Below are 16,467 nucleotides of genomic sequence, written 5' to 3'. Positions count from 1 at the left end.
TCATGGTGCCCGCTCTCAGCAGCCGGCCCCGCCCCGCCCCGGGACTGGGGGACTTCGGCAGGGCTGAGAGGACTGGGCACCACCATCTTGTGGCTATGGGAGCCACCATTTTTGTGACGGAATGATGGTTAATTTGCATATTACCCTTTTATTACATAGGATTTAATAACTCTGGGAGAAATGAGAGAAAATGAGAAACAATAGCCCTCTGGCTACCTTTCCACCTTTTTTACCACAAAGTAGAAAAGTAATAATTATGGTAAACCAGGGAATCTAGCTAGGATGCAATGTAGGGCATTCTCCATAAATCATATTTTGACCCCAACACAAAACAGAAAAGGTGGCTCCAAACTAGCATTGGCCTTCACAAAAGCAACTGTGATCCGTTGACCTTTCCCAACCACTCACAACATACTCCCTGTACTTAACAGGCCATCCGCTAACCCATCAAATCACAACCTCCACCATCCTCAACATCTATGCCTACTTAATAATTTGATCACTTTTTTTCCCTCAGGCACTTCATTCTCTTGTTTAAGTTGCTAATATATTCTTCTAATCTTCCTACTACTACTCAAAGTACTCATTTATGTTTTCATCTCTGGCTCCTCTTGGTCTCTAATCTGTATGATTCTGGTTTTTGCACTCTTTCCTCCCTCTATGTTCCCTGGGCAATATCATCACTTCCCAGTTTCAAACAAATAAATGCCAGGAACTGTTGACACTAACTCAAAGTACATTTGAGAAAATCAAACACATAATTACCTCCAAATTTGTTCCTTCTTATAAATTCTTTATCTGTTAATGATGGGGCTATCAAGCTAAAATGCCAAAACTTAACACTTCATTAAACTAATCCATTCTCCTTTGCATTCTACAAGCAACAGCTGCCAAATCATACAGATTCTACCATCAAAGTCTCTTTAAAATTGCCCTATTCTCAAGGTACTCTGACAAATGACCAAACCAGGATCTAATTTCTCCTTGAATAATCCTATCTAATAAAAGAGAAACATGGTAATTGGAGTACGACCACTACCCTTCCCATTGGCTAATCAGGGTGATATGCAAATTAACTGCCAGCCAAGATGGCGGCCGGCAGCCAGGCAGCTTAAACTGAATATGAGGCTTGCTTGCTTCAGTGACGGAGGACTGCAACGTTCCCTGCATGCCTTGCCGGCCTCTGAGCTTGCAGTTTAAGAAACATTGTAACATATAGAAGCTAAACAAAACCCCAGAAACCAGCTTTCAGCGGGCTGGGCTCTCAGAGCTGGAGTTGATACAGAGTTTCGATTATAGAACCGAAACAAACCAGATACCTGCTTTCAGGAGCGGGGGGCCTAAGAGCTGGAGCCTCAGAGCTAAAGGTGGCCCAGAATAAAAAAAAAAAAAAAAAGAAAAAGAAAAAAAGGAGCAGTTGGGAGCTTCAGTCCCAGCCTGAAAACAGCCCTCAGCCCCTCACCCAGACTGGCCAGGCACCCCAGTGGGGACCCCCACCCTGAAGGGTGTGTGACCAGCTGCAAACAGCCATCATCCCTTCATCCAGGCTGGTCAGGCACCCCAGTGGGGACCCCCACCCTGTTCCAGGACACCCTTCAGGGCAAACCAGCCAACCCCCACCCATGCACCAGGCCTCTATTCTATATAGTAAAAGGGTAATATGCCTCCCAGCACCGGGATCAGCGGAGCTGAGAGGCCTCCCAGCACCAGGATCAGCAGAGCTGAGAGGCCTCCCGGCACCGGGATCAGCATGACAGGGGGCAGTGCCCAAAGCCCCTGATCACCCTGTGGCTGTGTGTGTGACAGGGGGCAGGGCCACAACCTCCCTATCTGCCCTGCTCTGTTCCTGACAGGGGAAGGCGCCCCAACCCCCTGATCGCTCTGCGGCTCTGTGTGTGACAGGGTGCGGCGCCCCAACCCCCCAACCCCACAGGCCCTGCTCTGTGTGTGACAGGGTAGAGCCATAACCTCCCCATTGGCCCTGCCCTGAGTGTGACAGTGGCGGCGCCCCAACCCCCTGATCGGCCCTGCTCTGTGGGTGATAGAGGGCGGCGCCCCAACCCCCTGATCTGCCCTGCTCTGTGTGTGACAGGGGGCGGTGCACCAACTCCCCCTATCCGCCCTGCTCTGTGCGTGACAGGGGGGAGGCTCCCCAACCCCCTGATGGGCCCTGCTCTGTGTGTGACAAGGGGGGGCTCCCCAACCCCCTGATCGGCCCTGCTCTGTGCGTGACAGGGGGGAGCTCCCCAACCCCGATTGACCGTGCTCTGTGCGTGACGGGGGGAGCTCCCCAACCCCCTGATGGGCCGTGCTCTGTGTGTGACAGGGGGCAGCGCCCCAACCCCGATTGGCCCTGCTCTGTGCGTGACAGGGGGTGGCGCTGCAACCTCCCCATCGACCCTGCCTTGAGTGTGACAGGGGGCGGTGCCCCAACCCCCCAATTGGCCCTACCCTGAGCGTGACTGAGGGTGGCATCGCAACCTCCCAATCCACCCTGCTCTGTGCATGACAGGGGGCGGCGCCCCAACTCCCCAATCAGCCCTGCTCTGAGCCCGACCCGGGGCTGCACCTAGGGATTGGGCCTGCCCTCTGCCACCCAGGAGCAGGCCTAAGCCAGCAGGTCGTTATCTCCCGAGGGGTCCCAGACTGTGAGAGGGCACAGGGTGGGCTGAGGGACCCCCGTTTCCCCCCCGAGTGCACAAATTTTTGTGCACTGGCCTCTAGTTTATAATAATCTCTAACTTCCTTTCTCCAGGATCTTTGCACCTTACCCTATATCCTAATCCCATCCATAATATACAATTCTGCCACACTAATATTTCTGAGACATACTCATATCACCTCCCACCTCTACCATCCTCTGCCATCCCTTCTTTTACTAGGGGAAAAAAAATTTAGAATTCAGAACACTTCTGGCTACAACTACTGGCTATAACCTAAACTAACAATCTGGCTATAACTACTCTTTTATCTCCCCTTCATAAAGACCTCTCTTGAAACTAGAAAGCTCTGCATTTCCCAAATGTCCCAACACTTCCTACTCCAATTCCTTTGATCACACCATTCTGCCTAGAATACCTGATCACCCTTCCTTACAAACTGAAAATATACTCAATATTTAAAGGTCTACCCAAATACTTTTCCATGAAGTTCTCCCTGATCCCCCTAATGAGAAACAACGTCCTTGTCTCATAAATGTTGAAAACATTATTTACAGCTCATATAAAAACTTTCTACTATACATGATTACACACACATACATAGCATTCATTACTTTTTACTTCATCTTGCAGTCAATGATCATATTTAATACAATCTCTGTATCATCCAGATATAAGAGAAAGAAGGAAAGGAGAAAATAATTTAATTATTATCTATTAGATTCCAAACATTGTGAGCATACTTCCTGTTTTCAAAGACAAACACTTTTAATAAGGAAGTCACTTATACACAAATGAAATCAGAGTACTAATATAAGGCACTATATAATCTATAATGATAAAAGTGTAATATGCAAATCGACTGAACAACTGAATAGCAGAACAACTGTCCGGATGACCTTCTGGACGACCATGCTATGACACACACTGGCACCAGGCCAGTCAAGGCAGGTGCAATACGATTGGTCAGGGGGCCCTGCCATCACCCCACGATTGCCCCGCAGAGGTAGACCCAGGCCACCCTCTGCAGGGCAATCGATGGGGGCACTCTGTGACCAATCACCCCAAAGAGGGAGGCCCAGACCACTGGCCGTGGGGTGATCGATGAGGGGAGGGGGGGCACTCCACAATCACCCCAAGAGTGAGGCTCAGACCACCGGCCAGCAATGCTGTGGTGGGTGTGTGGGGTCGGCCAGCAATCACCCCGCTGAGGGAGGCCAAGGCCAACCAAGTGATTGCACCCCACGTCTGTTGCCCGCAGAGGGAGGCAACCAGTGGCAGGGGAGAAGGGGGCAGCACCGCACAGATGGAGAGCAGTGGCAGCGGCAGGGACAGGCAAGGTCATTTTAATTAATGACCTTAAGCTGCTGGCAGCCAGGGGAAGGAAAGCCCCAAGAGGCCCTGATCACTGGCCAGGCCTAGGAACCCTACCCAAGGGGTCCCGAATTGTGAGAGGGCGCAGGCTGGTATGAGGGACCACGTCCCCACATGCACAAATTTCGTGCACTGGGCCTCTAGTCAAGTGATAATAGCAAATCAAAAAGTATCTTGTGTCATTCATTAAATAATATTTAGCACTGTGCTAGTTATTTAAAAAAATGTTTATTAAAGAAACTGTCCTTCCTTTTAATGGAATCAGCTACCAATTAACCCTTCTAAAATAAAGTTCTGATTATGTTATTCAGTCATGAGTCACTAAGTTCACTCACTGCTTCTGAATCCATACTGCCTTGAAAAAATCTAATCTTAATCTCTCAAATTCCTTTTCCCTCTGTGCTTTGTGAGTTCTACAGATTCCTCGGAGCCTCTTCAAGAAGCAAAGGGGGGGTGGGGGGAGAGAAGAGAAGCAAAGAAAGAGAGACCCAGGAATTCCAACCAGTGTGGCTTTCCTTCATTTGTACACTTAAGTGACTTCCTTCTCAAAATTTTGCTTGAGGAATACACTCTATAGTATACGTGTATGTGTTTTTTGTGTATCAATCAAACATATATGAAATACATGTGACTGGCACTATATCCAGCATTTGACCTAATTACATCACGTTAATCCTCCTAATAACCTTATAAGATAGGTACACTTTACAAATAAGCTATAAAGGTATTAACTACGATCAAGATATACAGCTAATAAATGTTGGAACCAGGATTTTAACGTATGCTGATTCCAAAGCCGGAACCTTATCTACAATACTAGTTGTATTGCTCCTCTCAATGCCTAAAAACCACTTCCAGTCTACTTCAACTATTCCTCTGCCCAACACTTTCCTACATCCATACCCATGATCAAAGGGCCCTTCTTAGTACCAATCAAACCCAGAACAATTGTGGATATATCTGACCCATTTTTCTATACCCAATATAATCCCCAGGTCTTCCTTATAATTCACTTTGCAGGTACAATCTCTCCATCCCCAAATTCCCAAAATACATTATCTAAAATCATTCTGATTGCACTTATAATTACTTTCAATGTACACATCTATTTGATCTACAGTGTTACTTGTGGGCAGATTCTAGGTCTGATATATCTTTAATACTCCCAGTACTTAAATTAAAAACTTCCAATACACACCCATTAGGATGGCCAAAATCCAAAATACTGATAACAATAACTGCTGGCAAGGATGCTAAGCAACAAGAATCCTGATTCATTGCAGTGAGAATATAAAATAGCACAGCCACTTTGCAAAGACAGTACAATCCTGCAATTGTACGCTTTGGTATTTATCCAATGGTATTAAAAACTATGTTTACACAAAAACCTGCACACAAATATTCACAGCATCTTTAATTACCAAAACATGGAAGCAACCAAGACGTCCTTCAGTAGGCGAATGAATAAATGTTGTAGTACATACAGAAAAGGGGATATTATTCAAGCACGAAAAAAAAAAAATGAATATCAAACCATGAAAAGACATGGGGAAACCTTAAATATATATTACTAAGCAAAAGACGCTAACTTAAGAGAGCTACATACTGTATGATTCCAACTATATGACACTCTGAAGAAAACAAAACTATGGACACAAAAGACCAGTTTTTGCCAGGCATTGGGTGGAAGGTGGAAAGGAGGGACAAAAGGCAGAAAACACAGAGAATTTTTAAGGCAGTGAAACTATTAGTGTATGATACTATACTGGTGAATATAAATTATCTTATACATAAAATATCATACATTTGCCCAACCCTTAAAATGTACACCAAGAGTAAACCCTAATGTGAACTATGGACTTTGGACGATAATTATATATCATTGTAGGTTCATCAATTATAATAAATTTACCACTCTGGTGCAAGATGTTTACAGCGAAAGAGTATCTGCATATGTAGAGCAGGGGGTATTTTCTGCTTAATTTTGCTGTGAATCTAAAACTGCTCTAAAAAATAAAGTCTATTAAAAATGGGGGTGGGGAAAACTTTCGCATCTGTTAAGAGTTCAAGAAATATTTGTTGAATTATCACAAAAGAAAAAAAATAAATAAACCAATACTAACATATATAATTATCTTTATAATTATAGATTTAATTAAAATGACCTTCATATTTACAGAATTGAATGACACAGTTGGCATAATAAGCAGATGTAAAATTACAAAAATAATTTTGGTTTCTTATGGTATGAATCTACTGAGAAGTAAAGGTAATCAAATCGACATCCTATGTTGAACTCTACTTCAATGTTTAGAGCAATCTATCCCATATATGCTAAGTGTCTGGTCGTCGGGTCATCTGTTCAACCAATCAAAGCATAATATGCTAATGATATGCTAAGGCTGCTCAACCACTCATATGACGTGCACTGACCACCATTGGGCAGACGCTCCGACCAGTAGGTTAGCTTGCTGCTGGGGTCCAGCCAATCAGGACTGAGCAAGATGGGCCGGACACGCCCAGGAGCCCTCCCATTGTCCCTCCCTGGCTTGCCAACCTCCTGCATCCCTCCCCAGCCCCAATCATGCACCGTGGGGTCCCTTGGCCTGGCCTGCACCCTCTCGCAATCCAGGAACCCATAGGGAATGTCGGAGAGCCAGTTTAGGCCCAATCCCAGAGGCCAGGCCGAGGGACCCCACTGGTGCACAAATTCGTGCACTGGGCCTCTAGTATATATAAAAGCCTAGGCAACCAAATGACCGCTCAACTGGTTGTTATGATGTGCACTGGCCACCAAGGGGCAGACGTAGGAGCTGCCCCCTCGTGGTCAGTGTGCTCCCACAGCCAACCTCCCACAGCTGGCCGGCCCTCCTCCCATGATCCTTCCCTCCGGACAGCCAACCTCCCATGGTCCCTCCCCGTGGCGGGCCAGCCAACCTCCTGAGGTTTCCCTCCCCTCTGGCCAGCCAACCTCCCTCGGTCCCTCCCCCGGGCCAGCCGTGCCCCCCTCAACTGGCCCTGATCGCCGGCCAGGCTGAGAGACCCCACGAAGGACCCCACCCGTGCACGAATTCATGCACCAGGCCTCTAGAAAAAGATAAAAAATCAGTTTATATATCATTTCTTTCATTTATGCTTATTAAAAACTTTGATGAATTCTAATAAAACTAAAATAACCAATTTGTTTATTTCATTTTTTAATTTAGAAAGCAAAGTTAATAGTAATATAACATATGAATCATAAATAATACAAATCTCTTTCTTTAAAAACAAGAACAAAAATCTCACAAAAGTGGATTTTAAAAACTTTTCAAATGCCAAACCGGTTTGGCTCAGTGGATAGAGCGTCAGCCTGCGGACTGAAAGGTCCCAGGTTCGATTCCGGTCAAGGGCATGTACCTTGGTTATGGGCACATCCCCAGTGGGAGGTGTGCAGGAGGCAGCTGGTCGATGTTTCTCTCTCATCGATGTTTCTGACTCTCTGTCCCTCTCCCTTCCTCCCTGTAAAAAATCAATAAAATATATTTAAAAAAAAGAAAAAAAAACTTTTCAAATGAAGCAAGTCTCATTCATGCCACAATGAATCAGGTTGGTATAATAGCCTTAAAGAAAAAGAAACAGAAGATAAATTTCTATACAATCATTTGGCCCTTTATCTGGATACTGGTGTAGCTCAGATGTTGACCTGCTTTTAGTCAAGTATTAAAAGCCAACAAAAAACCTATTGTATTTTCTGAAAGATTTAAAGTTATTTAGGTACAATTTTCAAGTCTTTTTGACATCCAAAATTTATAATTAAAGCCCTTAGGACTTTCTCGCCCTTTCAAAATAAGCAATACCCTGAACCAAAAGAATAATCTGTTTATTATGAAACTAAGAACAAACCTTTGAGATAATCCCTGGGGCCAAAAAGAACAAGAATTTTTATGCTTAGATTGTCATAATCACAGAAAAGAGCCTATTGTTAATGCTATAAGAAAGTTCATCTTCATGTGTGCCCTTACATTGTAATTTTACACAATTATTCAAAATCTAATATTTAACATTTTTTCTTCACAATGAAATTTACATAACAAAATGACCAATCCCTCATTTATAAATCCTCAAACACTGATTCCTTAGCCACACTAACAACTCTATTCGTCACTCTAGGCCTAAGTATCTTCAAGGAAACCCTTCTACTTATAAGATCAAGTTCAAACACAAGAGCCTTCAAAATATGGCCACAACCTATACTTTTTTTTCTCTTATTTCCCACTATTCTACCAATCAGCAACCAATGTTTTAGACTCAAACTATTAACTACTCTCAAACATTACCAAGCACTTTCATGGTCTCTGAGAGTCAGAAAAACTTATGTTTAAAATTTGATACTATTATTTACTACCAATGTGACCTTGGGCACAATACTTAAGCTCTCTCTACCTTGTCTCCATATATAAAATAGGGATAAAAAGTCTATCTCTCATTGAGTTATAAAAATTATTATATGAGTAATATAAACACAGCTCAATCTGGCACTTAGAAGTTCCTATAAACATTTTAAATATGGTGATTACCAGAAGGAAAGGGAGGTAGAAAAGGGTAAAGGAGGGATAAATGGTGACGAAAGGAGACTTGACTTTGGGTGGTGAACAAACAATACAATATACAGATGATGTATTATAGAATGGTACACTTGAAACCTATATAATTTTATTAATCAATGTCACCCCAATAAATTCAATTAAAAATTAACATTTTATACTTTTGATTAACAGAGATAGCCAATACAGATATACCAAACATCTAACTAATCATCTTTTTCTAAATATGTTTTTAGTGATTTTTAGAGAGAGGAAGGGAAAGGGATAAAGAGATAGAAACATGGATGAGAGAGAAACATTATCGATCGGCTGCCTCCTGCATACCCCCTAATGAGGATCAAGCCTGTAGACCAGCAAGTGCCCTGGGGAGGAATCAAACCATGTGACCTTTTAGTTGGGGATGGAAGGTGGAGGGAGGGGGTCCATGCTCTACCACAGAGCCACACCAGCCGGCCTAACTAATCATCTTTGAAAGCAAAATAAAACACAATGTAAACAGCTATTGAAACAAGATATTTAAAGGAAGTTTATGTATACTATAATCAGAACAACACACAACTAATGGTGGAGCCACACCCAAAAAGGCTAAACTAGTCTTTCCTTCATTTCTATACTTTCCACCCAACAAAATAAAACAAAAAGAAATACTGCCTGTTCTCCAGCTTTTATTTTCCTGATGAATACCATACAACTGCTCAAGGTCAGATTATTCTAATTCACCCTTCCTGCTCATTCTTATGTCAAATTAGTCAGTTGGATATTCTATCTCTAAAACACCCACTTTATCTATCATCCCTGCTGTCAACTCCAAGTTCTGATGATTTCTCATCCAAATTATTGGAATGATCTTTTAAAAATGGTTACCAAGCCTGAGTAGCACCTGTCATTATTCCACACCACTACAACACTGTCCCATTGGCTCACTATTAGTCATAGAATAAATTCTTACCCTGACAGCTTAGCTGACAGCCTAGTCTGTTTTTCAAGCCTTGTTTCTAGTCATTCACCAACCAGCTCTAGCTACCCACAGCAGATTACATGCTTATTCTCCAATATGCTCAACACCCTATATCTCCGTGACTTTGTTTTTTGCTATAAAGGTTCTTCCATCCCTTTCTACCTGGTAAATTCCTATTCATCTTTTAAGATCAAACTATAGCTGTATTTCCTAAATGCTGAATTGTTTTGTTATCTGTATTCCATAACACTTTATAAATTCTTACGCTACTTTCACATTAAATTATAGTCATTAGTTTACATAATTATCTCCCCCTTTAGAGTCTAAATTTACTGAAGGCAAAAAATCATATGACCCCAGCAAGTGAAGCAATTCACATAGAACAGTTAATATTTGCAAAATTGAACTGAAGTTCAGAAAATAAACTATAAGTCTATGAGACTAGGTTCCAAACTTCATCAATATTTTCAAGTACAATAGAACTGCTTTTTACCCAACATATTCATGATTAATAGTTGATTATTTTTAAAGACCTGTTAAAGGAAGGAAACATACATACTCCTAAACACAAACTTACAACATATATAGTAAGTGTATAGTGGTTTTCTAACTTAATTACATAAGCCAAGATGTAGTCTTTAATTGAAGTATCTTGTACAAACCATACCTGTCATCTATATTGTTCAGTTTCTGTTTTCTAAAAGTGGACCAAGAACTTGAGAAGCAGAATCCTTATGGAGTTTTGCAATTTTTTCCCAACCTTATATAAACTACTTAATTAAATTACCATAACAAGTACCACTGGCATAAGGTTTGAATGCCAATGCATCCAGCTCTAAATGTATAACTGAACTGGTGAGAGAAGTACAGAGGTGTATTTGAGGACATCTTCAGAATTCAGCCTTTATTCATTATGCTTTGGGCATCAGTCAGTACATTTTATGGAAGAACTGGGAAATGTCAGTTACTCCAATGAGTCAATTGCATGAAGGCTGCTGAATAAGAGAACTTCAACATACTACAAATGAAGGTAGTCCTTAATAAAGATACACATAATAAAATCATTTTCAAATTAAATGCTCTGAGCCAGTTTCCTTCTCTGGTAAAGAAAGGATTGCGTATTATGTAGTCCTAATATCCAGATTTGCTCTTGCCTGCCAATCCTCACTCCCACTTGTGGACATGAACCTCATTTTACCTATGAGCCCCAGGTTGTTCATATTTTCACACTAATTCATCTCATAGCAAAATATATATATATTTTTTTTTTAAACTATGACTCAACCAGAATCTTGTTCCAGAATCAAGATCAAGATCTCTTCTTCCCCACCTTATTTATTTATCCATCAGTTTCTTTTAGTTATCCTGCCTGCCTGGTTGGAATTGTAACCATATATTCAACTTGCTCTGTGACATCTATGGTATCCTTTCTCTTTATTACGTGACCAGTCTTTTTGTCCTAGACTTAATATTTTTGTGTATAGCCAGATTTCTACATATCTGTATACTTGCCCAGTTCTTAAAGATTTCTCTTTGGTTTATCATCTAAGTCTTATCTTAACTTTTCTACTTTGCCTTGGCTTTCCAAATTCCATCATCTTTTCAGCTAAAATCCATAGATATTCATAGTTGCTAAGATAACATTCAAAGCACGGTGAACAATTACAATGAAAAAGCAATGGTTCCAAAGCACTAAGATAGCCCAGAAAAAGCCTAAATTATGTTCTGTACATACTATTTGCTAAGACTAACAAATGAACTTAGATATTTCAGAAAAGTTTCAGAAACAGTGGAAATAAAAATATTTTCTGGGTTTTTCTGTTATTAAAAGAAATTAAAGGAATTAGAATACTCCATCCATCAGGAATTTAAATTTTCTAAAAATTGACCATATATAAGCCTTAAGAATAATTAATTTTATTATCATCATATTTTAAATAAGAAATGAAGTTGCCCTAACTGGTTTGGCTCAGTGGATAGAGCGTTGGCCTGCGGACTGAAAGGTCCCAGGTTCGATTATGGTCAAGGGCATGTACCTTGGTTGCGGGCACATCCCCAGTAGGAGGTGTGCAGGAGGCAGCCGGTTGCTGTTTCTCTCTTATCGATGTTTCTAACTCTCTATCCCTCTCCCTCCCTCTCTGTAAAAAATATTAAAAAAATATATTTTTTAAAAAAAAGAAAGAAAAAGAAATGAAGTGAGTATATCTTGGCTATTAGTTTTGAGAGAAAAATTTAAAAGATGATTGTTTAATTCTCTTAGTCTCATTTTACAGTCCATGATTTTTTATATCATTTCTAAGCCTGTAATGAATAATGATAATTATTGCAACTTTAAAAACATTCATTTTTTTTAATCTTTATTGTTGAGATTATTACAGATGTCCCTCTTTTTTTACCCCATAGCTGCTCACCACCTGGTTCCCACCCCATCCCAGGCCCTTGCCACCCTATTGTCTGTGTCCATAGGTACTGCATACATGAATGTAAGACAGCGGTTCTCAACCTGTGGGTCCCGACCCCTTTGGGGGTCGAATGACCCTTTCACAGGGATCGTCTAAGACCATCCTGCATATCAGATATTTACATTATGATTCATAACAGTAGCAAAATTACAGTTATAAAGTAGAAACGAAAATAATTTTATGGTTGGGGGTCACAATATGAGGAACTGTATTTAAAGGGCCAGAAGGTTGAGAACCACTGAAAGATCTTTGTCTAATCTCTTCCAGCACACCCCCATACCACCTTCCCTCTGAGAATCGGTCTGTTCCATTTCCATGCCCCTGATTCAATTACATTCATCAGTTTATTCTGTTCATCAGATTTTTTATTCATTTTTTTTAGATTCACTTGTTGATAGATATGTATTTATTGTCACTTTGTTGTTCATCATTTTTTATCTTTACCTTTTTCTTCTTCTTCCTCTTCTTAAAGAATACCCTTCAGCATTTCATATAACACTGGTGGTGATGAACTCCTTTAGCTTTTTCTTGTCTGTGAAGCTCTTTATCTGACCTTCAATTCTAAATGACAGCTTTGCTGGGTAGAGTAATCTTGGTTGTAGGTTCTTGCTATTCATCATTATGAATATTTCTTGCCACTTCCTTCTGGCCTGCATAGTTTCCATTGAGAAATCAGCTGAGAGGTCATATGAGTACTCCCTTATAGGTAACTAACCTTTTTTTTCTTGCTGCTTTTAAGATTCTCTCTTTGTCTTTTGCCCTTGGCATTTTAATTATGATGTGTCTTGGTGTGGTCCTCTTTGGATTCCTCTTGTTTGGGGTTCTCTGCGCTTCCTGGACTTGTAAGTCTATTTCTTTCACCAGGTAGGGAAAATTTTCTGTCATTATTTCTGCAAATAGGTTTTTAATATCTTGCTCTCTCTCTTCCTCTGGCACCCCCATAATTCGAATGTTGGTATGTTTGAAGTTATCCCAGAGGCTCCTTACACTATCTTGATATTTTTGGATTCTTTTTTCTTTTTGCTCTGCTGGTTGGGTGTTTTTTGCTTCCTTGTATTTCAAATCATTGACTTGATTCTTGGGATCCTCTAGTCCACTGTTGAATCCCTATATATTATTCTTTATTTCAGTCAGTATATGTTTAATTTCTGACTGGTCCTTTTCCATTTTTTTGTCAGTCTCACTAAGATCCTTAAAGGTCTCACTAAGTTCCTCAGAGGTTTCTAGAAGATTCTTGAGTAACCTTATAAGTGTGGTTTGGAACTCTCTATTTAGTAGTTTGCTTTTTCCATTTCTTTCATTTGTGACCTGTTTCTTTGTCTCCACATTTTGGCTGCTTCCCTGTGTTTGTTTCTATGTATTGGGTAGCTGCTAAGTCTCTATGAGTTGACAGAGTGGCCTTATGTAGTAGTTGTCCTATAGGGCCCAGTAGCTCTGCCTCCCCAATCACCTGAGGTGGACACTCTAGGTGCACCCGTTTGTGGGCTGTGTGCACAGTCTTGTAGTTGAGCCTTGATTTCTGTTGGTACCAATGGGAGAAACTGACCTCCAGGCCAACTGCCTGTGGGGACCAGCTGCGAATACAGAGGGAGAGCTGCTGTGTAGGAGACACCCTTATGGGGCAGGACTTGCTTCAGTGGGGCTTTGGTGCTCACTGAGTCTGCCCCTTGAGTGTGTCACTTATGGATGTAAAGAGTTGTAATCTTGTATGGTCTCACACTGACCACTGGGTACACTGGCTCTTGGATCTCCAAGGAGATGCAAGGTCAGCCACTGCCTGGGGCCACCCAGCAGGGGCTACAGAGAGATCTGCAGATTCCTCCTCTTTGTATCGAGTTTGGAAGTGCCCAGACGAGGCCCAGCTATGAAGCAAGGCAGGCTGGTGCTGGTGCCAGCCTTGGGCCTTTTATTGATAGCTTTGGGGCTCCCTGACTCAGCTGCAGCTTGTTTGACAGATTTTTAGCATGAGAAAGGACAGGCCATTCATATGCAAAAGCCACTGCAGACAGCTTTTGGGGGGGCAGAAGGGGGTGTTCTAGATTGGGTGGGGCGGGGTCTCAGGGAATCTCCAGGGCACAGCGAACAGAAATGTCTGCCAGTCAGCCCTGCACTGGAGAGGTCTCAGCACGGGGACAATGACTGCTGTAAGCACCTCCATCTGGAAGAAAGCTGCCCCCACATTCCTGCCGCGATGCTAGACAGTCCAGTTTCTCCCCGTATCTGTCTGGGTCACCCAGAGCCTCACCTGGCACTAGAGCTCAGAGCAAGCAGGAGCTTGTAAATTCAGTTTGCGGTGCTGGCCTTTTAAGAGGAGCAGCTAGTTCTCTAGCAGCCTGTCATTCAGCCCCAATCCACACTGGTTTTCACAGTCAGTAGTTCTTACTGCAGACTTCTTTCCCCAGTTCTGGAACCCTGGGCTGGGGGTCTGGTGTGGGGCTGGGGCTCCTTGCTCCTCCAGGTGGCCTCCAAAGAGGCAATCTCCCTCCCAATTAAAAAAGCAGCACATCCAGGTGCCAGACCAGCCTCTTCCACACGTCCACACCTCCTACCAGTTCAGTGTGCTTTCTTTACCTCTCTAGTTGCAGTACTTCCACCCAGCCAGCTTTCCCACAGTTCTGGATGATAGTTGTTCTGTATTTTAGTTATAATTTTGATGTGGTTCTGGGAGGCGTTTACCTATGCTACCATTTGGTTCCTCCACATTAATTTTTACCTGATATACAACTATGTACAGACTTTTTAACATCTCTGAAATCTTATTTAAGAAAACAGAAACAATACTTTCTTTTAATGAAAACATCCTTTTAACGAATCACAATGGAAATAAAAGGCGCTAAGATTACCTTAACCTCTGATTCTAGAAGAGCACTAAATGAAAGAATTCCACTTCAATAGTCAACTACTTCAAAGTGTTTTGAAACTACTGTATCACAGAAGCATAAATGATAAACAACATATGGCTTTAGTCACCATGGACATTGTTATTAGAAATCCTATTCTTTTTCATCTGAATATTCTTTCCTTTTGTTTACTCTAATACATCACCAACATATAGATGATATGTACAGATACAGCCTTCTTTCCCAGGTAAAAAGTGGTATTCATCATATTTTTCCTAAGACAAAATATTTATTACTTAAGTATACCCTTTACTTAAGTATGCCTTCACATAACAAACATGATTAAGTGCAACAGGGAATAATTAGGTAAACATCAGGTATCACAATAAAACTTGTTAGAGTTTTGAAATGTTCTCCCTGGCACCCAAAAGATAATTGCACACATTAGAACACAAAAAGTATAAGCATTAAAAACTAACCAATTTCTTCTACTTCTTCCAAGAAATCATTATATTCTCTTAGACTAGGAAAGTCTTCTTCTCTTTTATTGTATCTATAAGAGAAAAAAAATTAACATATCACTTGTGTTCACTATTATCTAACTAGTTTGTTTATTCTTACTTAATTCATACATGATACACAAAAAAAGATTGTTTACTATATAAAACACTGTTTTCTTATAACCAGGTTTGTGACTAGGCCAAGAATGTTGTTCTTACTAGTATGACTACAGAGAAGTAGAATCAGGAGAGAGTGGTATAACACAAAATCCTTCTTACGCAAGAAAGAAAAAGAAACTTGAACCCTGAAAGAATGGAAAATGAGCTTAAAACAAGTCTATCTTTGGAAATCATGATACTGCTTACTTCTTACAGATTTGTTAATTTCCAGAAAGCTAAAAATTAATTCAAAAAATACAGTCCAATTGTTCATGACAGTTATAGTCTGAGTAATTTTGTAAATATACCTCTGAAGAATTGGAAAACCATAGGCATTAATGATAAGAAGAAGAAAAAACAAGAATCTAAGAGACTATTTCCTAGAAGTAATTCAAATAATAAAAGAGCAGCTTGGGGCATTAAGAAAAACTGGTTAAGTGCCTAGAAAGATGCTGCTAAAACACTGGTGACCAAGGTTGAAGTATATAAATATTTCAACCAAAATAAATAAAATAAAACAATAATAGATTAAATGTATATTAACTCTTTAAACTTCCAAAACAATAAGGTAGCTTGTAACAAGACAGATAAAATGAAACCAAAGCTATTAAGTAAAAAATAAATTATAAATGAAAAAGAATATATAGGTGTACACACACATACAGAAATATACAGGGTGTCCCAAAAACATATACACACTTTAACAGCTGATAGCTCAATTGATGTTTCTTTCTTTTCAGCCAAAGCTTTGAACAAAGAAAATTCATCCTAAAATGCTACTGGAAATTTGAAAACACAGTTTAAGTACAAACCCTGCCTTTATAATTAGTCAGTGTGTATATATTTTGGGGGGACAGCCTGTGTCCCCCCAAAAAATGTATACAAATTTTAATAGTGGATAACTCATTTAATTTTCACTCCTTTTTCG

At 40.9% G+C, this 16,467-nt stretch overlaps 1 protein-coding gene across 5 annotated transcripts in view; it reads right to left on the bottom strand.

Annotated features, from left to right (window-relative positions):
• MNAT1 (MNAT1 component of CDK activating kinase) overlaps positions 1-16,467 on the bottom strand; it is a 213,467-nt gene that overhangs the window by 121,965 nt on the left and 75,035 nt on the right. For all 5 annotated transcript variants that reach the window (XM_036309137.1, XM_036309146.1, XM_036309156.1 and 2 more), the window contains exon 3: positions 15,360-15,433. In XM_036309137.1, the coding sequence (XP_036165030.1) occupies positions 15,360-15,433 (74 nt within the window). The remainder of the gene's footprint in view (positions 1-15,359; positions 15,434-16,467) is intronic.

The sequence above is a fragment of the Myotis myotis genome, unplaced genomic scaffold (genome assembly GCF_014108235.1).
Source record: "Myotis myotis isolate mMyoMyo1 unplaced genomic scaffold, mMyoMyo1.p scaffold_m19_p_1, whole genome shotgun sequence".
NCBI classification, from domain to species: domain Eukaryota; kingdom Metazoa; phylum Chordata; class Mammalia; order Chiroptera; family Vespertilionidae; genus Myotis; species Myotis myotis.
Note: the sequence above shows the minus strand (reverse complement) of the source record. Positions and strands in the feature narration are given on the sequence as shown.